This window comes from Phoxinus phoxinus (assembly GCF_949152265.1).
Source record: "Phoxinus phoxinus genome assembly, chromosome: 6".
Classification (NCBI taxonomy): Eukaryota; Metazoa; Chordata; class Actinopteri; order Cypriniformes; family Leuciscidae; genus Phoxinus; species Phoxinus phoxinus.
The window spans coordinates 23,376,825-23,400,484 of NC_136881.1; the positions used below are offsets into that span (position 1 = coordinate 23,376,825).

The following is a 23,660-nucleotide window of genomic DNA, read 5'->3' on the forward strand; positions in this document are numbered from 1 at the left end:
AATAGAGGAGAAAGTGTTAGTATTACTGGAAGTGCTGCCGAAAAAGATACGTCTTCAGCAGTTTCTTAAAAATGGCTACGGACAACATAAACAAGCCATTCGTAGATCAAAACAAATCATCATTTTTAAGGGTCCGGCATATGATTCAAGGTGACATTTATTTCCATATTCTATGGAAATGTGGTTGATTAATAAAATGTACCTCATAGAGTCAACTCACTAATATGCACCTTAATTAGGTTACTGTAATAGAACATTTTTCTGTTACAGATACATAAATGTTAGTTATATAATTTCTTGCCAGAATAACTTAAGTGCACATGGGTGAGACAAGACTCTATGTCCAGATCATATTTCACCCTGAAATCAAAAGAAAGAAATGAGAAATTATATTTTACTTTAATAATTTTTTTAGGAAAATGTTTTATTGTAAGCATTCATTAAAAGACTATTTAAGCATATTACATTGGTTACAAAAACAATTCAAATAAATGCTGTCAGGGTTCATCAAAGAATCCTGTAAAAAGTATCACCAAGAAACTGTGATTTTTAAATTGGAATAATAGTTCACAATATTACTGTTGTACTGTATTTTTGACCAAATAAATACTATTTCTTTAGAAAAATGTGAAAATATCTTACTAATCCTAAACTTTTGAACAGTAGTGTATACAATGATAGTATTTGTTGCACTGACTTTATGCTGATTTAAAATAAACTAACTTTGTTTTTCAGTATTTTTTTCTTGCATTACAGTAAAGTAATGATAATCACCTGTAAGGATAATGTGGGGGAAAATGTGGTTAATTGTCTGAAATTTCTCAATGCAAAAAGAAAAAAAGTTACAGTAATTGCCCTAAAAATAGTCACATGGAAATTACTACCAGGAACAATGGTTACAGAACGCGTATGTGATCCACTCTAAGCTAGACTTCAAAAGCCGTGAGGTTGCCATTAAATCATAATAAATCTAATGAATGCAGTTGAACGTATCATATTGATTTCCTCAAGGTGAAGACATTGAAATTGTGATCTTTATACTGAAGATCAAACCCTTTCTATTGTTGTCTCTCTTTTTGTTGTCTCTCTTTCAGTTATCAAATCTGTGAGTTCATGTATGAAAAAAAGCACCTTTACGACAAAATAGTCGACTGCTACCTGAAAGACCCTTTGAGAAAGGTACTCGACCTCAAACCCTCCCTTTTCACTCTTTTCTTTCCTGTCATTCCTGTTATTCCTGTACTTAATCTTTCTCTCTAACTCCAGGAGGAGCTCTTCAACTACATCCATAACATTCTGTCCATGCCGGGCTACAGCTCAGAGGAGAAACATTTGGTGTGGGTCAAAGCCCTTCAACACATCAAGGTGAGTCAAACAAGGCTTCAAATAATTCTTCCTCTAGCACACTCCAGGTAGAGAGCTAATTTTAGGCCCTATTCTCATCAGGCCCCGCTCTCTCTCATCTTGTTCAGTCAATGGTCTTTGTCCAAATGACTTCCTCTGATTGTTCAAATTGAGAACACTAAAATCAGTCGATGCCACCGCATCATTTGACAGTCTTTCGGTTGAGTCCACATTGAAAATCTGGCTTTAAATTTTTAAATAAATTGTTTGTTTTTTTAGAAATAAAAACGTGAAACATAAAATAAAGGATAAATGAAAATGAGGATTAGCAAAATTGTGACTGAACATGTCAGCTTATTTGCACAAAATATGTTGTTGCTTCAAAAGATGCTCTTTGAACATGCTGGACTACAATGATCATCATTTTGATCAAACTTGTCAGTTCGAGCCTACTGTATTATATTTGATACAGGCCCCTGTACATTACCTACATGATCAAATCTTTGCTGAGAGACCTGCGGTACACAAATTTCAATATGCCTTCTGATTGATAATTTATACTTTTTTAGTAAGTAAAAGGCCTTTTAGTAGAATTCGAAAACTGTTAACTGTAATAATAGATTTTATATTGTTAGTAATATATTTCAAGATGAACACTTACTGGACCGAAGTAAATTAGGTTCACTTAATGATCCATACATCATGTTTTAGAAAAATCAAATATGATTCAACAGGCTTTTGAGGAAAGTTTATTTGGTCATCTCTCAGGATTGTATTGTCAAATCACCTTTATTCATATTGCTCTTTTTACAATTCAGATTGTTTCAAAGCAGCTTTACAGTGATAACAGGAAAAATGATGCAACAGAGTTTGTGTCTAGAAGGAAATAGAGTCATAGTCCAGCTCTGGAGAAAACCGTGATGTCATCGTCCAGCTCAGTTCAGTTCTCATATAATGGTGTCAATGCAGGCAGATCGATAATATTGTTGAATGTTAAGTGTCTCCAACTAAGCAAGCCAAAAGTAAAGGCAACAAAGGTGACAGTGACACGGAACCAAAACTCCCTCAGGGGACCGAATGGAGGAACGGTGTATGATTATGATTTAGGGAGCATTACAGGTCAGAAGTCAGATTGGATCGGAACATTCAGTATTGAACTGCGTTAATTTTTTTTTGCCCCCCACAATAAAAACTACCAAGCTTTGATCATTAAATTAAGTATTTGAATATAATTTCTAACCCATATTATGAAGAGATGGAGTGACAACTGATATGTAAATGCATTTTATGTAAGTATTCTGCTTCAGTGTTAGAAAGATCTCATTGATTTACATTACAAGCTAGCAGAATTTCATCTTACTTTTTGGCCATATAAATATTAGCAACTGCACCAAATTGCATATTTTTGCTCAGTTTGGGCATCTAATTTATTTTTATTTAAATAAAAAGGATAAGCTCGAGTACGAGCTCCATATTCTACTATATCATACTATATGAACCTTAAAAAATGGGTGTATCAAAACTCAACAAAAACAAACATACAAACTTTTTTGTTGTTGATTTATTTATTTTTATTTATTTTTTTGTCTATAATTATGTTCAATAAACTGTTCCTTTTTCAAAAAATAAAAATTATTTTGGACAATTATTTCATATGTCAGGCTTTGCAGGGTTAAAGCAACAATAAAAATACAAATAAGAAATTATATTGCCAATGACATTTGTAATAAAACAAATAGTTTATAAAAAATGGATGTATTTGAAACCTGATAAGTTGGTGAAACCTGATATAGGTTTAACCAACTTTAACCAAAATAAATATATATATATTTATTTTATCTCATTAGTTCTTCTCATTGTTTTTCTGTTGTAGGATTTGGTCAGCCTAAACTCTGCTAAGACAGCTGAGCTGGTGGCGGTGCACTTTGCAGATGAGGTGCAGTCTATCATCACATCTCTGCAGGTATGCAGCATTGTTAACTTCATGACTTGACGTTGGCTTGATGGGAGAGTTAAAAAGCTCCGCTATTCCGTTAGCACGTTCCAGACACGTTGAAATGAAGGTTCAAATCCGCCCTATACAGTTTTCTGATGGCATTTTACATTACATTCAGTTACATGACATCAGAACAATTATTACATTCACTGAAAAATACAGAGAGACTTTAATCTAATGCACTCTGTTGCACACACACACAATTTATCTTTCGACAGGCTGGACTGTTAAGAATAGCACTTCTAAAGGAGTTTGTCAGTGTTGTATTGTGTGTTTGATTCCCCTTTGGTGTGTGTTAATGTGTTTGTGCATTGTCTCTTTTCCTATTCACTCATCTTAAGATAGTGTCAGTTAATGTCTATGAGAGGGAAGAGGCCCCCCTGAGGCCCACGTGTGTGTGTGTGTGTCAGTAAATGGATTACGCTCTATCTGCAGTGCTGTGTGTAATTGGGTTTGCGTTATCTTTCGCACACTGTCAGGAAGGTGCTAATTGAAAAGCCTGCTTGTGCAAACATATGTGCCGATAAGAAGAAGATACAAGGGGAATGAGGGGAAAATAAACAAGTTTTAAAGGTTTTTTTTTCACAGTCAAAGACTAGTGTGAGAATAACATTTAATACTGTTTTAATGATTTGTAGTTCATTAAAGTATGGAGCATTTGGTAAAGTGACGGAGATGATGAGGACAGGAATAATAATGGTCTGTATAAACTGAGCAGATTTTTACTCTCATAGACAAACCCATGACATGCTCAGGGTTAACCATTTTATATATGAATTTGTTTTATTCAGGAGTGTAGATCTCAGTAAACTGGTGCTGAATTGGTAGCTTCAATGATTATAAAGGGAGTGCTCTTTGCTCGCTTTTCTTTATAACCATATCATTTGAATAAAAGTTGTGTTTTCCAAGCTGCTTACTACACTGCAAAGTTTCTGGTTTTACAAATGTATTTAATTGTGTGATTGAATCCAAAACTGCAATGATTGATGGTGATATAGCCAAAGCGTTAGCATAAAGGTACAACACAATCTGATACTGAATGTCAAAAATAGATGTGAATTAAGTAAAGGCAAACTAAGAGACCTGCCACTTGTTCTATGTAATGTCTGAAAGTTTATTTTCTTTCTTTACTTAATTCCCCCCCACACTTCCACTCTTTTTTATAAACAATGTTTACTTATAATTATTATCATCTTAAATAATAAACAAATGTATTTTAATTTTCAAATAGTTAAATAAAATAGTAAAATAGTTCCAAAAGTTTTTTGTATTGGTACCAACTACTGTAATTTTGGTATCGTGACAACCCTTCACATAGAAATGTGAGAGTTTGTTCTTGTCATCTAAGTACATAAAGAAAGGATTGGTGGTTGTTTTAACCCCATTTCTGTCGTGGCCAGTTGCATTAACTGCTTAGTTACTAATAATGAGTTTATAATTTAAGCCAGCTACATAAAAAAGATAGATTGGACTAATTTTAATCTGAAAAGTAAGTCTAGATACAGTACTAGAGGTCGGCCGATATTGGATTTTTTTTTCCGATAACGATAAGTTTGGACCACACTGTCTGATAACCGATTGATCCACCAATAATTTTTAAAATGGACAATGAATGAAAACAACCATAACACATAAAACAGGACTGAACTTTAATAAAAAAAGAAAATGGTACTGAACCATGAAAATGTACTTTACTTTTTAAATATACTTTTTAATATACACTGCCTGGCCAAAAAAGTTGCTGTTTTGATTTAAATAGGCAAATGCTTTAGAGTCTATGATTGGATCATTATTGCAGTGATTATTATGTTCCTGCCATGTTATATATTTGGCAACAGTTCTTCTAACCCTAATTGATGGAGCGTGTAGCTTTTCATTTCTTAAACAACCATGTAGGAAGACACACTATGGCCATATTCCAGGATGACAATATCAAGATTCATCAGGCTCTAATAGTAAAAGAATGTTTGGGAGGGAGCATGATGAATCATTTTCACACATGAATTGGCACCTCTGAGTCCAGACCCTTAAATTCATTGAAAGTCTTTTGGGATGTACTGGAGGATCTTATCATATTAATATCTAATAAAATGTGTGTTACAGTGGCGATTTAAAAAAGAACAGACATTGAATGTTTCTCTAATTTGTTAATGGTTTCTCTCAGCTGCATGAACATACCAATTTGCTTTTTATCACATCAGTAGCTTTAAATATGCAACTTCGCTGCATAACGAATGCATACAAGTGACCAGCTGGATATAAAGTAATGCAGAATAGATGGTGACAATCGTGACATTAAACATTTGGGTTGGTGTTTTTGTCACACACTGTTTTAACTGCTTGAGGTACTACTAATGTCAACGTCCTCTCAGCCTCGACAGCAAACATACTGCTGTTCTCCACTAATACTGCATCTAGTCAACAAATGGGTTACTTTATAATGATATAAAACATGTACTGTAGACATCAGGGGCTGATTAAGGTCGACACAGGCCACTATGCTCAGGGATTTTTAGAACCCCATTACCGGTAATAATTTTAATTATAGACATTCATAATTGTAATAATCGGCCTATAATTCATTGTACAACAGACCTAAATGTTTTTTAAACATTTACAATGAGTAAGATAACCCCCCAATTCTTCAATTATCCTCACAGTATGTCGGTCATGCGGTGATGCACTATACAATAATTGTGCCATATAAATTGTAATATTACTTTAATAATAAAAGTAGCCTAATAATATTTGAATACATTAATTGGAAAAGCCAAATCATTGTGACATCGAGGATGATGATGTAACATTAATCCGTCCTGCGCGCTATTCGCTTGTCAATTGCCTGTTATTTTAAAACCTCCTTTCAGTAACATTTGCAATAAAAAACGTTGAACAGAGGCCCCCTGATCATGTGTGCCTCTAGCCTGTAGCCAAATCAAAGTGAAAGTAAGTCGAAGACGCTTAACACACAATCATCATCATTAAAAGTAACAAAATGATCTTACCAGGGCTGTTGCCGCTCTCTCTTATTGCGGCCTTTGATTTTGAAATTTTAGCTGATGATCAATTAAATTACAGCTGTTGCTTTCGGTGACGTGCACTCCAGTAACTCTGTATATAGCGCGGGAATTGAAGATAGCAAAAACAAAAAAATTGAAGAAGAGTGTTTGCAAAAACACATTATGTGACCAGGTGTAAATAGAATCGGTTTGATAAATCAGATGGCTATCCGATCTGAGAAAACGCATGAAGTGTTGGTGTAAACAGCCCCATTCTGTTTCGTTGTTTTATATGCGTATCTGAAATGTCCCGCTCTGTGCAGTCTCATGTGTCAAAACAAACTCCACGAGGCGTCGTGTTTTTATTTTAGTTTTTATTTTCCCTCTAGAGGACGCTCTCGTACTGTATAATGACAGCCGACCCTTCTCAGCCACTCCAGCAACGGACGCAACCCAGAAAAACTATCGGTATAGACTTTTGCCGACAACCGCTTGTTCCAGCAATCGGTTATTGGTGCCGATTAATCAAGATGGTCCCCACTGCAGAACACGAAAGGAGTTGGATCCGGATCCAACTCCTCCCAACTTACATATACCTAAACCTACCCATCTCCATCCCCTGATCCCTAAACCCACCCCTAAACCTACCAATCTCCACCCCTTAGATCTGGATCCAACTCCGCCCCCTGGATCTCGTGTACTGCAGTGAGGTGCTACTGGATTAATCGGCAGAACTGATCAATCTGTCGACCTCTACTAGATACCTATTTGCTAACTGCAAGTTGATCAGACTAGGTCTGCCCGGGTTTACGCAATTTATAACTAATCTTACAAGTGCCCACTGTAACTAGAGTCTTACGAGTGCCTACACAACGACAGTGTCTGGAACAAAGACGCACAGTCTTGAAAGCTAAAATATCAAAGGTCACATTCTTGTAGTGCATACTTGGACACTAACATGTCTGATGTACATGATATCTTATTTCAAACATTTCATCTGTTAGACACATATCTGTCTTCATCTGGCTGTACTCTATTAACCCCTCTTGTATAGTATTTGAAGCAAATAACCAATATTGGCTGAATATTGATAAAATATCCCAGGGTTGTACTTCTACATGACTGCAATCTGTTTGAAAGTGAATCATATTTTGATGTTGAGCTCTCTGTGTCTGCAGGATGGCTATTTGGTGTTCCAGTTTCTAAAGTGCCTCCTGGACCCCAGGTAATAATAGCGGTACCCTCCCCAACACTGTCTCTCTTCAGGAGTTGTTTCATTTTTACCTGCTCTCTGTGTTGCGTTTAAACATACTTATTGAAAATATCTCTTTCCATACATTCTCAGAGCACTAGGGATGTCAAATATACTGTATGTGCCCTGCAGTAACGATTCAAAATATAGGATCTGTACATAAGGCCTTGCCGTGTAAATATTTTCGATTAATAAAGCTGGACTGCCTATTATCCGACTACACTATTGCATACGTAAATACATTTATTGGTGAACAGCTGGAGTCTCTGTGAAAGTTAACAGCCATCTCTGTCATCATCTGTCTCCGTCTCAAACATCGTTCCTTCATCTCTTTTTCTCAAATGACCTCAGCCACACATCCATTTATCTTGACCTAGTATTTCATTTACTTGTTCACCCTTTTTATTGTCCTGGAGTCCGTTAAGCTCTGCCCCCACTTTTTAGCTTGTGTCGTTCTTCTTCTGCCTGTGACAAACAGGACTCAAGGATTAAGATCGGTATCTGTAGTGAGTTTTGTACATGCTGCTGTCGACAGCCTGTGGTTAAGAAACAGAGTGGAGGACACACTGACAGTACAGTAGTCTTTTCACTGCTGAACGGTCATTTGCAGGCAGATAATGGTGGTATGTATTCTGCTGTGAGATTTTCTGATTGGATAAAAGGTGGAAAAAATGGGATTAATACGTTTTAATTTGAAGAGATAATTTCAGTCATCAGTCTTGTAATTTTCACTTGGTGGACGATAAAATGTGTAGAAAAATCCCATAGACCTATCTCATACTGTACATGGAGACCACATTATTAAAGATAGATCCTTACACACAATATATCAGTACCAAAGCGACCAATATTAGAGAGTTAATTATACATGCTCATGTCCCATATTTTTATATGTAGATTTTTTTTGCTGAATATAATTTTTATTATATATTGTACATATGAGGCCTAAATTAATTTGTAGCATTGTAAGCAATTTAATGTATTTTTAATTTTTTTAAATAACATGTTGTACTTTATAGATTATAACAGGTTATAACATGAAAACAATGACCAATTGTAACAGTGCATCCCTGCTGAGTATGATACTGGAAGATGGTTCAAGTTTAAGTCGACGTGAAATAAAAATTCACCCTTTATATTTTTTAAATGCATGTTATTGATCTTATTGTGAAGGATTCATCCATGCATGTTTAATTTTTTTATTTTTTTTATTTCAATTTATTTATTTATAAATCGAGATTTGTATTGTTACACATTCACATTCACCCGAATTTACAGCTGCTTTAGTTTCAGACACAGCCACAAATCAATGCTTGCTCATTTCTGCAGCACGGTAGACCCTCAGAGCTACAACTCTGTTTTTGCTGTAGCTGACCCACGGTGACCTTAATAGGACATATGGCACCTCAGGGGCAAAACTCATCTGTGATAAAAAATCTGAGTTAACTCTCAGGCCAGGCCTCAAAGCGTGTTTCTCCTCACGATCTTCCCGTCCTTAGAAACCTCCCATCTCAATTTGTTACAGAGTCTCATCTTGGACAACAGAGCTGAATTCATTCAGGGTAGTTTGTATTAATAAACATCCTTTCCTGTTGTTGGCACTCTGGGACTCTTGTAGTGATGAAATCAGTCACATTTAATGATAAGGACACACTACAGACTTCACTATAAAAATGTCTAATCTGTGACAATAGCCTCTGGCGGAAACTTTAAATGTAACACTACCAGGAGAACGGCATAAGCTGTGCCATTTTTTTACAGGCGAAATTAGATTGAGATAAAAACGAATAATCTACCAATTGTAATTTGAAGAAAGCATCTACTGTATAACATACAACTTTAGAAATATGACTTCTCAAAAATGGTTAAGTTAAATATAGGGAAATATGTAAATGATTGACATTTTTAAAATGGTTAACAAAATTATTGTCAGTTTTATTCATTGGCAATTCACCAACATGTATGAAATGTATTATTATTGATGGAAAATATATATTTTATTGGCCATGTACAAACAATTTACCTTGGCATGCAACAACTACAAAACATTTCAATTTGATAAAAAAAATTGTATTTGATAATTTGAAAAAAAATGCGTAGTGTTTTTTGTCCTTACAATGAAAGTCAGTGGGATCTAATGTTGTTTTGGACCCCTTTAACTTGTATTGTATGGGCGCAAACATTTTTGAAAATATCTTCTCTTATGTTCCAAAGAGCAAATAAAGTAGTGCATATTTGGAACAACATGAGGATGATTGAACAATTACAGAATTTATTATTAATATTTTTTGGTGAACTATCTATTTAATCTATACTACAGATATGTGCTCTATTATTTACAAAAAAAAAACTGCATTTACTATGACTTTGATAAGACAACACATGCCAGAAACTTAATGTAATGATTCAGTGTACTTTCAGAATCCATTAATTTTATGTTCTTTGTGATTTTTACAGCTTCATACACTTCAAAAACATCATCCTTCATTCATACACGCCTTTTTATGTGTTAAGACAGGCCCATACCAGAGTAGAACAGTGCATCTCACATGTGATGATGATGTGTTCTGTCACATGCCTCATACAGCAGGAGCTGATGGTGGCTGATTGGGCTTTGATTTGAGAGCTTTTCTATGATTGAGATCTGAGAAAAACCCACACTACGTGATAACTTGATTGTAAGAGAAGGAGAAATGGAGGGAGGGAGGGAGGGTGGGAGGGACGTTTCTTTTCTCTTAACAATGCGAATATCTTTGGTCATCTCCTAATAATGCCACATTTTAAGGTCTGTGTAGATTAGATGGTAAGAAAACAAATCAGTTCTCCTAATCAATGTGTTGGATGTGGCAGGAATAAAGATTTGAGCAACTTTGACAAGGGCCAAATTGTACTGGCAAGGGTCAGAGAATCGCTGAATCGCTCACAACGTGAGCAGATTTTAAATGTAACGCACAATCAACCCTTTTTATTTCATAACAACAAAAAATCTTTCTCATTCTTCAGTTCTCTCAGTTTTCTCTCTTACTGAGTTAGGTAATTACACTGTTGCTATCAGAAAACTATTGAGGATACTGTAGTCGGTAGTATGTTCATGATCTAGTCTTATTTGAGGTCTGTTTGTCCTTGGTTTGGTCTGGCTGTTGATCTTGTTCACGGCACATTTAAGCCAGTAGACTTAAACATCAATAAGCAGCAGTTGGCTTTGAAGGACTGTTGAAGGTTTTTATGAGAGCCGTTGCCTTGAGCAGACTGCTCTTATGTGTGGTGTACATGCTCACTGTAGTCTGTTGAATCAAATAAATGACCATTTTGCAACATATGATAATTAGAAATTCCTTTTTTTCTCATAATGTTTTGTGATGGTTTCCTCTATTATAGGTTATTTATCAGTATTATTATTTATCGATATGTATCGATATTATTTATACTAATATCAGGTGAATATGTGGTTTTCTCTTTTTGTAACAGCTCCAGAGAGGGTCTGAATCTTCAGAATGTTCTAAGATTGGGCTCAGATCTTCACGAGCTCTTAGTGGATCTACTGTGCCAGTTCAGTCCTCAGCATGTCATCGCCTTCCTTAAGACCTCTCAGGACTACAGACTGGAGGAGGCCATCCAGGTATAAATGCATCAATCTCATACACTCAAATATGGACTGTTACAAAAACTGGTGAGCTGCCTAGTAGTCTCCTGCCTTAATGTAGGCAGCTATCTTTTAAGTCAGCATCCTAAATGTAAAGCAGCTTCATAAATACAACCCCATTTACAGAAAAGCAGAATCTGTGATTACCGTACATTTGTTAATTCTGTTTAAACTGTATTTTACTGACAAAAGAAAAAAAATGTTTTTCAATGTTTTCACTGACCAACTTAATTGTATTTCGTAAACATTAACAAATTAGATTTTGAAGGTTGTAACAAATCTTTTCACAATATTATGTATGGTAGGTGGCGAAAGACCTAAATTATTTGCAATCTTGCTTTGTGATTTTTTTTTTTTTAATATATATTTTTTTTATATATATATTGTTTGACAATTCTCTCAGGACATTTGGCACAAATGTGGTGAGCCACCATGACCCATCTTTGCTGGCAAAGACTGCTTGCAATCACGAGACCCTCACCTATTACTAGTTTGCCTGCTTATTGTTGACTGTTTCAGAACAGTTTAACTTGGATATTCTGTAATCTTTTCACTTTTATTTTTCCTCTCTCTCAACTTTTTTTGGAGTGTTTTACAGCCGTCAAAATCAAATGTATTAATACCGGTATTCACAAAATACAATCTAGTTGCGGTGCGTTTCCCGTACAACAACGTAACTCTCTGCATTTTCCATAGTATGATGCATCGTTGAAGAAATCAACTAGCTAGTCACGACTGTTTCCCGAAACCGTATTGTCGCAAATTGGTCGTTCAACCACGTTGGTTAATGATGTCATGCAGGTGGTGGAGTAATAATGTTCTTTAATGAATCTGTTTGAGATCGAATTAATGCTAGATGTTTTGCTATTCAATCATAGGCTCGTTCATAGCACGTTCGCACATTCGCACTCTTCAAAAAACGACGCTTTAAATCTCTTGACAAACTAAATGATTGATTGTATTCTAAATAAAAGATACAGATTGTACTGAATGTCAGCTTGCTTATTTGGCTCAAGATAAGGATTTATTAAGTCCACATGTCATGTAAACTAGAAACTATGCTTCTAACGACAGGTCGAGAGCTGTCGTTCCAATCATCACACAAGTTTGCGATGCTGTTTGCGAATGTTCGTTGAAACGATGGTTTCGGGAAACACCGACTAGTTGAACTATGCTGATAATGACGGAACTTCCGAACATAGTTGGCTAACGATGCTTTTGGGAAACGCACCCCTGGTCAGTGAAAACTTTGAAAAAAATGTATTTGTACTTTTGTCAGTTAAATAATGGTTCAAGAGAATTAACAAATCACTGATTCTTGATTATATTAACAAAATGTCCCAACTTTTCTGGAAATGAGGTTGTAGTATATGTTCACTGAATGCTGCAGATTTCCAGAGAATTCGAAAGCCCATAATTCTCAAAGCTCTACAAATCCCCTTTACCTTGAATGTTTTCATCTATCCATTTTCCAAAACACTTGTAGTTGTTTATTATATATTTGTGGTAATTTGTTAATGCTTTCAGCTACCAAAAAGTGATTTCGCCTCAATGTAACATTCTCCACTAAAATCAGACAAATTCAGTAAATGGCATATGGTTTTACAAATAGTGACAGATTTGAAATGCTCTTTATGGGCAGCACTCTATTAATAACCAGACACACACACATGTCCCACACAATTAGCAATCCTCAAGTGAAGTGAGACTTTAGAGAGTTGATTCCCAGAATTTTAACTTAATGATAAGCTAAAGACCAAGTTGATAAGCACAAACGATACATGGCACACACATTCATTTGATAAAATAGGTGTGGTGTTTTTCCTTCAATATTTTCAGTACTCTGCGTCTGTTGGCAGAACTCCGTTATGACTCCAGGGGCAGTTTTGCTAATTTTTTTGAACGGAGCTAATATGAGGACTCACAAATGTTGTATTTTAGAGAAGCTCACATGAGTTTCGTCAGCACATATTGAAAAGTATATTTTGCATACAGACGCTGACATATTGTGCTTGCTGGCCATTTATTTTATTGTTTTAGACAACCCAATTCTCTAAAGGAATTCAAATAATGACTCAAATGCGGCCAGCAAATCTATGCTGAACACAATTTTCACACTTCTTCTGAGCACCAGCCTATCGAGGATGTAGCAGGCTACTGCAATCTGGCATACATTGCTCTGATTGTACTGCACTCCTGTGATCCAGACACCTGGATTGGCTCATTAAAATCGTGCAAAATACGTTTGACTACTGCAGGAATCTGAATGTCCAGTCATAACATGAACAACTGCAATGATCAAAATTTTTTTTTTTTTTACAAAATCAGTTCTATAATGAATGTAAATCCTGGTTATTCTTTGAATGGAGTCTCAGAAAGTCAATTCAAATATATTTAACCAAAAGAAGACATTTGCTAAATATTTCAGCTATTTTTGTCCATGCAATAGAGTTATTTAGTCAAAAAGAGTGAGAGTTTGCATGTAAGTAGTGTGATGCTAATTGCCAGCAGGCAGATAGTTTGTGAATAAGGCACAATCTATAATGAGCCAAATTTACATAAAAAGAAAGCATGTTTACGCTGAAAAATTTGAGTGAGACTTCAATAATCATGGTTCAGTGTGAGTTTACCACATTTAGCGACTGTTTAAACTGGATTGCGGGTGATTAGTAAATAAGACAGTTTCTGCACAGAAATACAGATGATTACCGAATTCAGCGCTCAAATGACAGGTTTGGCAGGGCAGGTTTGTGATTAGTAGACCACACACTATCTAATCAATCAACATGAAACCACTGATAGAGTGAGTAAAGGTTGCTTGCCAATCTGATGTAATTAGGGTGCCAGCTGACAGGCTCAGGCAGAAAGATGCCTGGAGGAACGAATGAATGAATAATGGAGGGAGGGAAGATGTCTGCCGTGCTGAAGCGCTGAGACAGACAGACAGACAGACAGAAGAGAGAATCAATACTTTTACAGAGGCTGAGTGGCACCTGCTAAATATTTGAACGGACAGCTTGCATACATATAAAGCATCTCTAAAATCCTGCCATCTTGTTTCACTGCTCTTTGTATATGTCTCCATATCTAGACCCATCTGCTTGCTACTGTGTTTCTGTCAGTCTGTATTGTCGTTTTTCTCTGTGCACTCTCATACCTGCCTTGTTTTTGTATTCATGGATTCCTGTTTTTGTGTTCCTCTGCCTTCTGCACAACCCCCTTTAGTTCCAAAATGTTTTTGAATGTTTCATTATGGAAATGTTTTTTTCAGTAACAAACAGTCTCACCTAAACACACTTTCTCAATCTGAGTCTGTTCGTCCTGTGGGCGGCTCGGAGTGGATCATTCGTCTTGATAATCTTGACAATTTGACTGCAACACAATTGACTGTCTTATCTCTGTCTTGTCTAATCACAGATCACAGAGAAACACAAGCTGCATGAGGCCACAGCCTTCCTGCTGGAGAGGAAGGGAGATGTACAGGGAGCATTTGAAGTGCTGCTACAGGTTTGAGTTCATCACACCACACAAGCCTGCAGCAAACCCCGAAACTGGGCAAGTGCTCCATGTTAGCTTAAAATGCTTATTGGCTGCTTTGAATGGCATTTGCTCCATTATGACTGAAATACAATAACAAATAAAATACATTAGAATTTTTAACAACATATGGGTGTTTGTTGTTGTTGTTGTTTTTCCACATTTTAATCATAATGGAGCAAATAGCAGTAATTATTTTACCTGCAAAGCTGCAAACTCATTGTCTTTCAGTAACATTTTTCAGTTTGAGTCCAAAATATATTATTTACGTGATTTGTTAAGACCAGCCATTTTCTGCATTAAATCATTTTTAATATATGGATGATTATGGTTATAATTATACAATTGTATTATTATAAATCCATGTAAATTATTTTTACTTGGAAATTTGCTAAAACACTGTGAGCACAGGCAGTCAGCGCATGCTCAGGGACACATTTTTATCAGGATTACATTGAACAGGTCTTTTACATATGATGCATTCTTGCATTTAACCCTTAAACAGATAGTTCACCAAAAAAATTCAATTGTTATCATTTACTCACCCTCATGTCGTTCCAACCCCTGCAACATTGCTTCCGCCATTCGAGCAGCTCACCCGTATGTATTATAAATGGCACATTTACGCTTGCGAGAATACTTGATTAGTTGGTAGAAGTAATTTTGAATCACATATCATTTTGAAAGAACAAAGTGGTTTTTGGTAAGAATCAACTTAAAAAAATTATACAGTGTAGCTTTAAGACTTTATTTTATGTTCAAAACAGAATATAGTTTTAATGAGACCTCCATTTAATTTCCAGATCACCAAAACGTAAAAGAAAGGTTATGGTAAAGGTATTGTAAAACAAATCCATATGAGTTGAGTGGTTTAATCCAATTCTTGTGAAGAGTATTATTATAAGATGACATTTTGAATTGAGTATCTGTACTTTTACTCGAGTACTTGATTTGTGTACTTCATCCACCACTCCTTCAGAGTGGTGACCATACACCTTTGCATCGATGGAAACTTAAGTCAAGAGGGTCAGCAGTTTCTGAGAATTACTGTCACAGAGAAGTTAGTCTGATCCTGTCACACCAGCACTGAGGTAAAAAAAGAAGAATAAATAGCATGTCAGCGGATTTTCTCCACAAATTAGAGATGTTTGGCATGCCATCACACCCTGGTCAGCATCTGTAAGTGCACTATTATAAGTATCCTGACTAGGCATATCAGAGCATAGTGTGGGAACTGCACTGCCCCGAAGTATAAAGTGCTCAAGAGAGTGGTACAGTCAGCAGATCTTATTACTGGACCTTAAACATTAAGGACAGGAAGTTTACAAATAGATGTTTAATGAAGACCAATAATATCCTTAATTCCATTGTATTGCATAATTTCACTGGAAAATGCTATCTGAGCATCTAATTACAGTAAAATACTTTGTACAGATGTCACCATCATGTAGTCACCGGGTCTCAATGTATCCATTGAGAATCACCATAATGTATGACCCTAGACTAATGTCTAAAGTATCACTACTTCACCAACTGCTTTTGAACGCAATATGTATGCCCATGCACACTCTGTGACGAGTTCTCTCGCTTCGTGGTAATGTGTTCACGAGATGAAACAATCAAATGCTCTTCTTGTTCAAAATGCCCATCTTGGCGAGGTATTGAAGTAAACAGTTTGTCTTAAGTAAATGTACTGTAAATGAAAGTTGTCATCTTCTGTTGGATTTATAGTGTAAAGGGGTGGTCACATTTGCAAATTTTGGTAAAATTTCACAAGCATAAAAGGTCCATTGTCCATTGTCTATTGTCGATAGTGTAATGATGTATGAATCATAGCTCACACAAAAATCATTTATCAAACCAAGCAGCTATGTGGTGATTCCTGCGAAATCTGCTTGCTGGCAATCCTGGGAAAACTTTTGCCCTCACACGAAATTCCAGATTATGCAGATTCCTGTAGAAATGGCAAAACAACTGTAAATGTGACCACACCTTAAAAGTATGATATCAGCTTTCAGTTTAACTGAAAATGTTTGGAATATTGTTACATTACTAATGTAATGCTAGCCATGGCAGAATCTGCATCCTTTTTTTTAAGCACTGATTTAGATTTTGCAAAAAAATCTGGAAGTCTGCAGAATGGATTTCCTCATAAAGTTAATTTAGATGTTGTTTCAGAGAACAGTGTCTTAAATATCCCTGGTGAGACAGAAAGGGCAGGTGGAAATGCACTATTGATCTGTTGATCTCTGCTTCTCAGACCCTGAAGGGCAAACTGCACAAACTTGCCCTAAAAGGCTCAGAGGCAGACAAGCCCAACAACGAGGAGGAGGAGGAGACAGGCAATGAACTGCAGAGTCTGTTACAAATAGTGGATGAAGCTCTGCATGACATCATTGCTTTGTGTCAGAGGAGCTCGCACGGTCTCAACCAGCAGCAGAGAGAGGTGTGTGTGCAGTCCCAACAACCTGAGTTGTGTTTTTCATGAACAGGATGTATCGATCTTCTTATTCACGGTTTTACATGTCTCTCTCTCGCTTTGTGTGTGTGCATCAATCTCCTGTCACTCTCAGGCTCTGTGGTTTCCTCTCCTCGAGGCGATGATGTCACCACAGAAACTACTCAAAGGTGCCGATGCCAAACACACTTCAGAGGGTGAGACACAAACACACAAGCACTAGTTTTGAGTTTATCTTCTACAGTATAGCAGTGGTCCTCAACCTCCAATGCCCCGAATAATTTAAGTATTTCTTGCTTTACTTCTGAAATGATGATAAGTATGAAAAAATTGAATAATAGAAACTGTAGTTGTCTATAGATTAAATAAGATTTATGCGGCCGGCCTTTAAGTTGAGTCGGATATATTGCGTTTACAATTTCCAAGCACATAAATTACCAAGTGAATTCGTATTTACAAGTAGAAAAGTCCAAATCCTAGATGCATTTGCATACTGTGCATGTATAAGTGATATAAAAAGAAAATAAATGTTATATGGGTTAATAAATGTTATATATATATATGGGGTGAAAAAGGGCTCAGTCAATCCCAATTGTTTCTTTCTTTCCTCAGCGCTAAAAGAGCTCACTATGAAAGTCTTAAACAGCATGTCCAGTTTTATTGCCCCACCTGCCATCATTCAGCGCATCCTACAGGTAAGCAGATTCTTTTTTAACAGCTCCTAAAGCTAGTTTTACAACTGGGCTGTTTAACCTGTGCCTGTTACTAAATGGCAGCCATTGTGTGCGCATGCAGGCATTCAGTGCGCTGTGTTCCAGTAATTGTGGCATGTATGAGATTGAGATATCATTGTTCTGTTGGGTATGTGGGATTTGTTTGGAAAGACTTGAAACCTTCTGACTTGACAATAGGATTGCAGGCTCAAGCTCAAAATCCCATGGTTCTTATTTGTGCAAAAAACTGTTGACATACTCGCATAGACATTTGCACAGATTCTGCATTCGACTGCTCCAGATATATCAACAGATCAACCATCTTGGAATTGTTAACTTTTCAGGGTTATGGTTTAGAAAATGTAGTTTGTGCAGTTGCTATAGTTCATAAAATCCACTGTACTGTAATTGCATTATATTAAGTCCATTATAAATGGATTTATAAACTTCAATTGATGGTGTGTCGCTGTTATATTCTAATTCTAATTCAGATTATCTGAATCAGATTATCAAATTACAATTACGTATAGTTCAACATTTATAAGGATACTGCATCATTCTACTTTTATTATTACACTTATATAATTGTGTGAATAAACAACTAGATTTTTAGATCGCTAGGTTAATTTTTTCATTCATTCATTTTTTATATATCATACTCATACGTTTACGATCACATTTTTCATTTAAAATTATACGTTTTGTCAGTTTTGTTTAAAAGCACATTTTACTAATATTCGGTTTCATTTTGCAAAAAAAAAAAAATTAAGGGACTGTTACTGGAGGTTCAGATTAAGATCTATTCAATATGGAGGACATGCTAAATAATTCACAGTAAATAGGAACAATTGCTTACAGTAGCATCTACAGATGCAGCTTTTAAAATGTTTTAAAATGAGTTTTTGTCATGCACTTTCACACAATCCGCTCTTGATATTTAGATTGATGGAAATACTGCAGAAGCTGAACAGTACATTTGCTTTCCAAAGGCTCTTCCAGCTCAGAGCCTTGTGTAGCTGTTTCAAACACACACACATTTTTCTTTCCATGAGATCGATGCCACAGATCAAGAATAGGTTGAGGCTTTGGGCAGTGGAAGACCTTTATCTGTTTTCATCTGCACATATTCAGTCCTGTCAGCTTCCCCCATCGATCTTCCGGTCTCCCCACTCCTTATCAGTGCTATTACACCAGCACTCTGCTGTTCTGCTTCAAACTACTGTCTTTAGAACTTCTGGGATTTCTTTTGAACCCGTGCTTATAAATTTTTTTTTTTTAAATTGAATTTATTATTTTGTCGTTTACAAAGTCACTGTTCAGTTCAAAGTTTTGGGGTCAGTATGGATTTTTGGTAACACTTGATAATAGGTAGTAACACTTGATAAACAGTAAGAAAGCACTTATAATTCATTTTCAAACTATTAACTATTGCGTTATATACAAATAGCGAGTTCTTCATTCATTTTCCACCTTAATTGACAAATTATTTGTTTAATTAACCACACCTGATGTAGCTGATAAGTGATGTACCATTTTAAACCGGTAATAAAGGATTTGTTATTAGAATTAAACTCTAGATTTGGTCATGATAAATACTAAATTGCCAACAATTAAGTGTTTTAACCCTTAAATGCATGAATGTTTCGACAGTCGTTATTACATATTCGGGTCTTTTGCAACCCGGATCTATATCGAACACGGATGGCTCTCTAATTGCCGCTATAAAACTCTCTTGATTTTTAATAACAATTACAAAAAAATGAAATAAAGCATATTTCATTACTTAATTGAACTTGGAAGAGTTCAATTTAAACAAATGCTTTTTATCATCATCACTGTCGTCGTCAGAGCTAATTTCCCCAGTACATTTAACATCTGGCTCAAATTCGCAATCTCAACTTTAATTTTCAATGTCTTTAAAATTAATATTTCGATCGCTGACAGCTTCTTCACCTGATCTACCATCAAGTGACCGTGACATTAATATTTTAATTATGAGTGAAACATCACATCATCATTGTTTGTCAGACATGGCTAGCTTGAGGATTAAAGGTGAATTGCTCTTAATGAGTCATCAGAGATTTAACCTGTTAACCAGCAGGAGGACGCTGGCGCAATGAAGTCTTCTTTATTTACACTATCAAGTTGTTGTTGTTTTTTACATTAAAACTAAGAATAACTTAACTAAACTATACATCATTAACCCTCTGGGGGTCTGAGGTGTTTTCTGTGCACTGAAGGTGTTTTGACATGCCCTGACAAGCACATTTGTGCTTATTTCTGTTACTTGTAACATTTTCATGGCTAAAGTCTGATTACACTGTATTTATTCAGCACAAACTATGCTACAATAATATGTGAGCAGCATGTATGTAAAAGTTTGTAGGTTTCAGAAAGTTGTTTATGCGTGGTTTGTGAAAAGAAAATGAGGTCACTGAAATAAGGCCATAAAACCCATACTGACAATTTGTTCACAAGACTTGAATTTTTGCTTCAAAACGATGTGGAAAAACATCATGTCCACTCATTCACATAAACAATATATAAATGTAAAATTTGTAAGACACTATCACGTTTTACGTCATAGACCCTTGATGGCCCTATCAGCTGAATGAGACTGTGAGGGGACTTGAACAAAGAATGTACAGTGGGGAGAACATGTATTTGATACACTGCCGATTTTGCCGGTTTTCCCACTTACATAGCATGTAGAGTTCTGTCATTTTTATCATAGGTACACTTCAACTGTGAGAGACGGAATCTAAAATCCAGAAAATCACATTGTATGATTTTTAATTAATTAATTTGCATTTTATTGCATGACATAAGTATTTGATCACCTACCAACCAGTAAGAATTCCGGCTCAGCCCTCTTGTTCTCCACTCATTACCTGTAATAACTGCACCTGTTTGAACTCGTTACCTGTATAAAAAAATTGATTTTCTGGATTTTTGTTTTATATTCCGTCACTCACAGTTGAGGAGTACCTATGATAAAAATTACAGACTTCTACATGCTTTGTGGGAAAGTGGGAAAACCTGCAAAAACCTGCATCAAATACTTTTTCTCCCCACTGTATGTCAGAACGCCAGCTCCTGCGTCATCACACGCGCATGTGTCACAGAGACTGATATGGAATAGAAGAAATTGTTGAATAGTTTTTTTTTTTTTTGGTCCACAAGAAGTTTTCTCATCACTTCATAAAATTAAGGTTGAACCACTGTAGTTACATGGACTATTTTAACGATAGTCCATTTCTGGGCCTTCAAAGTGTTAATTAAATAGCTGTCATTGGAGCCCCCGTTGAGCCATAGGATTTCATCAAAAATATCTTAATTTGTGTTACAAAGATAAACGAAGTCTTAGGGATTTGAATGCGACATGAGGGTTGAGTAATTAATGACAGAATTTTCATTTTTGGGTGAACTATCCCTTTAAGAAACTTACTGAGCCTAAACTTTTGAATGGTATTGTACATCACAGAGAAACGCACATTAACTGAAAATAAATATTTGCTGTCACTACAGTTTTTTGTTATACAGGACATGTTCATTTTGATTCAGGGATAGTCTCTTTGTGGCCCATGTTGATTCATTAATCTCCCTGCTTCAGCATCTATCTGAGAAGCTCTGGCTCAGACCGGCTGCTGATGGTGACATTTGATGGCATTTGCTCACAGTGTGTAATCATTAGTACGCTGCTGTGAATGCAAATGCAACTCTGACAGGAAACAGGAAAGGTTATAAGAAACCCTATCAAGTTATACTAACAGATGATCGCAATCAATATATTACATAATCAACAGGTGTTGTCTTGAATGTGCCCTTACATCTGGGCAGATGCAGCTGCATGCACTGTGCATGCTGTGAACGCTTGCTTATTGATGTATTGTTTTCATTATTATGTAGTTCATGGCGTACATTTGATTTCCAATTTGGTTGCACTCCACAACAGAAATACAAGAAAGGGGGTCATGGGGTGGTGGTCTATACAGGACACGTGTGACATGTCACAGTTCCAGTACGGTCAAAGCTGATCATCAGCTCCACGCTGGTTTAAGTTGTTCACTACACTCAATTTTTTTCCTAAAACATTTTTACACTTAAGAATGAGTAAATTTTAATACAGTGAATCAATTAAATATACCTTATGAATTATGTAAATGTAAGTTAAAATGTAAGGTACCATGACAAATAAAACTGAGTAGACCTAATGATTTAAGGTAACTCATAAATATTGGCTTTTATTTTTTTTGCCATTGGACAAATAAACTAGCTAGTCACGACTGTTTCCCGAAACTGTAGTAACTTAGTTGCTCATCCATTGTTCAAAACGCATTGGTTCAGCAATATAGAACCACCATTAATGATGTCAAGCAGGAGGTGGAGTAAAAACTTCTGAGATTAAATTAAATTCCACGTGAAATCAAAATGTACCATTTACTTTGTTAGCACACAATACTATTGTCCGTTATTCTCTCTTTGGTTTCATTTTCATGGACTTTTTCTTAAGTTCTAGTTGTCCTTTTTTTCTATTTTCCCAACACTAATCTGATTTCATGGAGATTAATTTAATGAGCACAGCTTCTTTGCATTTAATTCATTATCATTGTGTATTTAAGTCCCTCAGTTTGTTTCACTCATTGTCCGGTATTGTTTGTGTCTAACAAGCCATTTCATTTCTTTGTGCTTTATCTTGAGTTTGATGAATACAATACAATTTGTCCATTTGATCCTTTTTCATCATCATTCGAGCTAAAATGTTACAGAATACCGGACCTATAAAGAAATGGGGAGATTGCAGCAATAAATGTTGCCCCAGTGAGAGGACGAGAAGGGGTCGTTATGCTGCAGTAATAAGCAGCAAAAAATGGTTTCAACTATGATGATGATAACTGTTTCTGAAGGATTTTGTACCACTGAAGACTGGTGTAATGGCTGCTGAAAATGTAAAACATTTTTAAAAAATTGTTTTGTGCTTAAGCGGACAAAGCACAAAATTATGCCATAATTGCCTTTTTGTCAAGAAAATAGGATGTTTGTCAGATTTGGGTCATGTGCTTCAGGTCTTAAAGTGACAGCAGCCTAAAAAACCTGCTGCTGTCTGTGATTAATGTACGCTTGGAAAAAAACTTAGTGTTGAACAGTATTACAGCCAAAGGTAAATGTGACATTTATTACAATGGGCTTATGTGAAGATTGTTTTAAGTTCACTTAAATTAAAGCTTATTAAAGCTGCATACCGTAACTTTTTTGGATTAAAAATTATTCCAAAATAATTTTTTGAGCAAGTACATAACCAGCCAGTGTTCAAAACTATCTGCTTGCCTTAGCTCGATTCAAAACGGTACGCTTTTAATAATGTTTTTAATTCCAGTGGTACTGGTGGATTTACTGCAATGCTTGTTTCCCCTTAGTTGGTCAGAACTACAGTGAATGATGTTACTTACTTGTTCAGGTGACATTTTCCGGTGAAAATTATTATGTTGGTCATACTTCCAAAAAGTATAATCTGTGATTGCGAACATGCCAGCCCAGTATCCACACCGGCGCGGTCACTGACAGCCACATATTCTCCTCAAAACATTGGATTCATCCGCGCTGTGCCGTGCCGAGGCACAACTCACGTAAAGTTGATAATTCCGCCAATAACTGCAATTGCAGATTTCAAACAGAGATGGAGACAAAGAGGAAAAACTGCGGACTGCAGCTTTAAAT

General features: G+C 35.9%; 1 protein-coding gene across 1 annotated transcript in view; it reads left to right on the forward strand.

Annotated features, from left to right (window-relative positions):
- Positions 1-23,660, forward strand: part of vps8 (VPS8 subunit of CORVET complex) — a 109,336-nt gene that overhangs the window by 41,965 nt on the left and 43,711 nt on the right. The window contains exons 27-35 of the mRNA XM_079616163.1: positions 1,047-1,179; positions 1,267-1,365; positions 3,218-3,307; positions 7,518-7,564; positions 11,060-11,210; positions 14,652-14,741; positions 17,032-17,217; positions 17,345-17,426; positions 17,842-17,924. Coding sequence (XP_079472289.1) covers positions 1,047-1,179; positions 1,267-1,365; positions 3,218-3,307; positions 7,518-7,564; positions 11,060-11,210; positions 14,652-14,741; positions 17,032-17,217; positions 17,345-17,426; positions 17,842-17,924 — 961 coding nt within the window. The remainder of the gene's footprint in view (positions 1-1,046; positions 1,180-1,266; positions 1,366-3,217; positions 3,308-7,517; positions 7,565-11,059; positions 11,211-14,651; positions 14,742-17,031; positions 17,218-17,344; positions 17,427-17,841; positions 17,925-23,660) is intronic.